Source organism: Sparus aurata, chromosome 11 (assembly GCF_900880675.1).
Source record: "Sparus aurata chromosome 11, fSpaAur1.1, whole genome shotgun sequence".
In the NCBI taxonomy this organism is placed as follows: Eukaryota; Metazoa; Chordata; class Actinopteri; order Spariformes; family Sparidae; genus Sparus; species Sparus aurata.
Genome location: NC_044197.1, coordinates 5263638 through 5269468, shown reverse-complemented (window position 1 = coordinate 5269468; position 5831 = coordinate 5263638). Strand labels below are relative to the sequence as shown.

General features: G+C 41.3%; 1 protein-coding gene across 1 annotated transcript in view; it reads left to right on the top strand.

Annotated features, from left to right (window-relative positions):
* Positions 1-4082, top strand: part of sox14 (SRY-box transcription factor 14) — a 5103-nt gene extending 1021 nt beyond the window's left edge. Inside the window, exon 1 of the mRNA XM_030434600.1 lies at positions 1-4082. This exon is cut by the window's left edge and continues 1021 nt beyond it. Coding sequence (XP_030290460.1) covers positions 1-510 — 510 coding nt within the window. The 3' untranslated portion in view covers positions 511-4082.
* The last annotated feature ends 1749 nt before the right edge of the window (positions 4083-5831 follow it).

The window sequence follows — 5831 nt, the reverse complement described above, 5'->3', positions numbered from 1 at the left end:
AAGGAGCACCCCGACTACAAGTACCGGCCCCGGCGCAAACCCAAGAACCTGCTCAAGAAAGACAGGTACGTTTTCCCGTTGCCTTACCTCGGGGACACCGACCACTTGAAAGGACTTCCCGTCTCGGCCGCGGACTCCCTGTTGGGCCCCTCGGACAAAGCCAGAGCGTTCCTGCCGCCGACGTCCGCCCCGTACTCTTTCCTCGACCCGAGCCAGTTCAGCTCCAGCGCTATCCAGAAGATGACGGAGATGCCCCACACGTTGAGCACCAGCACTTTGCCGTACGCGTCCTCGTTGGGATACCAGAACGGCGCGTTCGGCACCCTCGGGTGCCCGAGTCAGCACACCCACACCCACCCGTCGCCCACGAACCCGGGCTATGTCGTCCCGTGTAACTGCTCAGCCTGGTCCACGTCAAGTTTACAGCCCCCGGTGGCCTACATACTTTTTCCAGGTATGACCAAGACTGGGATAGACCCGTATTCATCCGCACATGCCGCTGCCATGTAACCCTCAAGACTCCTGGGTTGTTGGTTTTTTTTTTTTCTTCTTTTTTCTTTTTTTAAAAAATTCACTTGAATACTGAAATGCATGTAAATATATTATGGACAGCGCGCGCCCCCACCCCAACCCCACCCACACCCCCATCATAAAGGCATGAACAGTATTAACTTTGCCTTTGGACTTGTTATGGCAAAAAAAAAAAACCCAACAGCACACAAAAAAAGAGAAAAACTTTTCCAGAAATCCAACAAGTTCGTGAGCGGAGCGGAGGAGCCGGACGGTGTAAAGGACGGAGCCCTGTGAACTGTAAGAAATGTAAATGTTATAACGTTTATGGCAAACCAGAAAAAAAAGGGGAGGCCTCTAAACTTTATTTATTGTGTACATTTCAATGCTGATATGCTGATTTTTTTTTTGTGTTGGTTATTGATAGGGACACTCTCTCTCTCTCTTTCTCTTTCTTTCTTTTTTTTATTTTCATTTTTATTTTGAAAAACATTTGGCTTGCACAGTTTTAGCACTCTTCTTTCCTGTATAGGCCTCAAGTAAGTCGACATTTTTATTTTGGCACTCGTAGAAAAAAAAAAAAAAATACATATTTTTTAATGATTGTTTGGATTAGGGGTCAAAATCAGGACCTATAGGCTGGATTATATACGGGTCACATATTTGTTTATATTTATCAAAACAAAAACATAAAACGAGACGAGACGATCTATTTAAAGATGACACGAAGAAGAAGAAGAAGAAGAAGAAAACACACACCAGTTCATTTACATCCAAATGTTTGATTTTGCATTTCTTCCCCCCTTCTGTGGTTCAGTGCTGATATAGTCACACGCGTCATTTTACTTCTTTTAATTTTCTTTCTTTGTTTTGTTCCTTTTGTTTTTTTTTTTACTTTGTTATTTTATATTGAGGATAACTTCTATTTGAATTCAAGGAGTTACATGTGTATTATCATCTAAGATGGTAACATTTAAAAAAAAAAAAAAAAAAACCCTGTCATGTTATGGAAAGGATAATGTATCTAGAAGGTTGATACCTCCTGCTCTTTGTTCAGCTGCTGAACAAAGACGTTTCGAATAAAGACAATCTGTCTTCAAACGCTTATCGATGGTCCTGTATTTTGGGAGGTTTTATTGGGCGGAGAGAGAGGGAATATTGTGGAGGAGGAGGAGGAGGAGGAGGAGGGAAGTTAAACCTTTCCAGAATAAAAGGCCTAATGTAAAAATACATGTTAAAATAATACTACAAATTCAAATAATAAATGCTTTGAAATTTGAAATAATAATTCACCAAAAGTGAGAATTGCGCACGTTAGACTCAACTTGACCCCCCCTCGAGCTGATCGATGCTCCTGATAGGCTGAACGCTTGGACATCAACACTTTAGAACAATACCACCAAAATCAATCCTCTCTCTCTTTTTTTTTTCTTCTTTTCTGATCGATCCTCCTCTCGCGTGTGAAGCTGTCAGACTTTCCTCTCCCTCTGATCGTTTCCACAACAAGGCTTCTTCTTCTACTTTCTTTTTTAAATCGCCTCCTCCGTGTTTTGGCTCAGCGCTCAGGCTTCTTTTCTTTTCTACTTTCTTAAATAGTTTGGAAACAGGTTTGAGACGTGTTCACGGGCCGCTGCAGCGCCGGTGAGGTGTTTACGTGACACTGGGATGAACCGGTTGTGATTTTTTTTTTTTTTTTTTTGATGTTTGACAGTTCAGGAGAGGCCTCCCTGGAGGGATCCCGCCTGTCCGACTCGTCTGACTGCTTAATCACTTCAAGGAGGAGAGCCTTCCGCTTAATTATAGGTTTAACTAATGGAACAAACCCGATGTGAATGTGGGGTGATGGCTTTGTTTTTTTTTTCTCTTTCTCGGCTGTAAAGCAGCCCACCACTTGACTCTAGAGCGGGTTTTTAGAAAAAAGAAATCCATGCGTGTGTGTTTACTTTGCGAAAAAAGAGAAAAGAAAGAAGGTGCTGCAGCCAAAAAAAAAACCCAAACAACTAAAGAGCCTTTTCACCGACGAGTCACTTACACGTGTTCAGACGTGTCTCGACTTGTGAATGATCGACTCTGACTCTCATTAAGACCTTGAATGAAAGCAGGAGGAATTATAAAGTATTTAAAAAAAAAACGTGGATCCGGCGCATGGAGAGGAGGAATTACGCACGGCGCGGTGCGTGTGTGTGTGTGTGTGTGTGTGTGTGTAGGCTACAAACCTCTTCCTATTAAAGGGGGGGTGCGACTGTAGTATTAATTAAAAAAAAAAGAAAATCATTCCAACATCCAAATTGTTTACTTATCTGTCAGGAACATATGCTGGGGAGAAGTTTAAGATTCGTGATTCTGCACTATTGCCCAAGGTGCAATTCAATCCTGGGAGAGGAAGAGGAGGGAGAGGAGGGAGAGGAAGAGGACGTGCTGCAGATTTCTTTTTCTTTTTTCTTTTTTTTATATGACAGACTCAGTCCTTATCTGCAGCTGTAAATTAGGGTGATACTTCATTGAACCGAATGTGAAGTTTTTTTTTACATCAACCCCCCCTAAAGCATCCTGACTCAACTCCGACGTTTATAATTACTTTCAGGAGAAGACGTGGAGAGTATTTTTTTTTTCTTTTCTTCCTCCTACATGATGAAATTGAAGCGAGTAACCTTCTTTACATTCGCCTAACTATTGTCTTAATATCCCTCTTTATTATTACTATTATTATTATTATTTTAAAAAGCTGTTTCAAGTTGTGCCGACTCACCACCTCACTACCTGTAATTATCCAACTTAGTCACGGAAATGTGAGTGTGGTTACAACAACGCCCTGAAATAAATAATAACCCTCCGATAATAAAAAAAAAACGGCGTGTGAGAGAGGTTATAATGGGAGGAGGAGGAGGAGGAGGAGGAGGAGGAAGGGGGGAAATTATGATTTGGAAATTATAGGCTGGGTTTTTAAATCTCTCTTTTAACTCTTCCCCTCCCTTTTTTGACGTTTTTTTTTTTATTATTATTGGAGCACAACAGAGAGAAAGAGAGAAAGAGAGAGAGAGAGAGAGAGAGAGAGAGAGAGAGAATTCAATCTGGCCCTTATCTCTCCAGGACTCCTTTTCAGAGCGAGATCAGAAGAAAAAGGAGAGGATAATTGTTCTTTATTTTATTTAATTTAACGCGACAGCCGGCGCTTTCAGGTCATTTATATGCTTCATTTGGTGATAAAAGTCAACGAGGAGGGAGGAGGAGGAGGAGGAGGAGAGGAGGAGGAGGACACCGAACTGCAGCTTCTTCTTCTTCTTCTTCTTCTTCTTCTTCTTCTTCTCCTTCTTCTTCTTCCTCCACGACACTTAAAGTGAGAAGAAAGAAATTGTTAAACAGATGAAACTAAAATATCAGGAGAAGAAGGAGGAGGAGGAGGAGGAGGGAGGGAGGTTTTTTTTTCTTTTTAATTAAAAGCCATGGGTCATTTACATTATTGTCTTTTAATGTTACCCCTGAAATCATCTGCAGCAAATGGAGTTTGATAAGTGGCTGTTGAGAATGTGGGTTTTGTGTTAAGGCGTGCTAATTTGCTAAAAAAAAAAAAAGCCCCCAAAAAAAGCCCTCGAGGAGAGGATGAAGAAAAAAAAAATACTACTGATGATGATGATGATGATGCTGTTATTTCTCCTGGGACGATTTTATTCCAAACACCAAGCCTCGCTTATCAAAGATGCCTCCAAATCTGGCGTGTGTCAACGCGAGATTTGACACAAATATATATGGAGAAATTATTATTTTTTTTGGGGGGGTGGGGGAGGAAGAGAGGAGGATAAAAACTGATCTCATTTCAGCATATTAAATATTGTCTCCGAAAGACCAAAAAGAAAAAAAAAAAAAGAATGAAAGAAAAAAAGAAATCATCACTGGCTAAATCCTGGTCTATCTAAAATTGAATCTGGGATACCATTCTGACGGGGGAAAAGTAAAAAAAAAAAAAAAAAAAAAAAGAAACCCGTACAGTTGTGTTGTTTGAAGACGCGGTGGCTTGAATTTGGGGGTCCCTGAATTCTCATTTGAAAGAAATGAAATCGTGAACGAGCTGATAAAGAAGAAAGGGAACGGATGAGCTGAGAGAAAAGGAATCACGCCACGGCTGTTTAATGCGCCGCGCCAGACGGAAAAGTGATTTACACCAAGACTTTATTCCTCCCGACACATAAAGACACTGCATCTCTCTCTCTCTCTCTCTTCCTCTCTCTCTCTCTTATTCTATTTTATTTATAGGGCCCACGCACGCACGCACGCACGCACGTGGGCCCTATATGGTCAGTTCTCTGGAGTTCATCGGATGCAGACTCGGAGGAACAAACGTCGGGCAGGACTTTAATACACGCGTCAGTTTGGAAACACTCGCAGCCATCAGGTCCATTTTTACGCGCGTAAAAAGTTCCGTCTGCACTCTCGTTCATCCTGATTTTAAACCATCCAACTCTCCCTCCCTCCCTCTCTCTCTCTCTCCCTCTCTGTCTCTCTCTCTCTCCTTCATGTTCGTTAACTTTTGTCTGTGGGAACTTTTGCATGGGGCCTTGAATCCTGAAGAGTCTGATGTTTGGTGCTGATGTTCCTGAACGCGTCCTGTGGGCCTGTTACTCGCCTTTATCAGAGTCATTTGGTTTAACACTTTAGTCACACTATAACATATAACTAATGCTTTTAATTTGAAGTGCTCGGATTGATCACACGCCCTGCAGACTCCTTAAATATTTCATGAGTTAAAAAGTTTTAGTGACAAATTCAATAAATTACCTTAAATATTTTTATTCATCCAGTCAGGCAGGGAGACAATTAAAGACAGACATTACACTTTATTTTGATATATGTACTCTAACATGTAGTCCTCCTGAAGAGCTTCTGTACACTTTGATTTTTTTATTTTATTTTGTCACAATCTTGGAAAAAAACCAAAAAAAACCTGCTCACCATTTCTCACTGAAGCCAAATAGAAACACTCTCTCTAGATTTTGGTCAAATTAGCAGCTACATGGGACCTTCCTCCTCCACCTCCTCCTCCTCCTCCTCCAGCAGAAACACCCAGGTCTGCTCAACAACCTGTAATTAAATCTAACAATCCCTCAAAATGAAGGTATCATCTCTGTGACTCCCTCTCACAGTCTGCAAATGTCACTTTCTGTGTTCAGTCCCACCTCGTATTGTTTTTATCTGAGGCCAAAACAAGAATCCATTCAGGTTAAATAAGGAAAAAAAAAAACAGTCAGAATAAAACCTAATTTTGTGCAGCAGGATTAAATATTCTGCTCGTTGCTATCTCGGCATCTCGCAGCCTCTCTGATGTA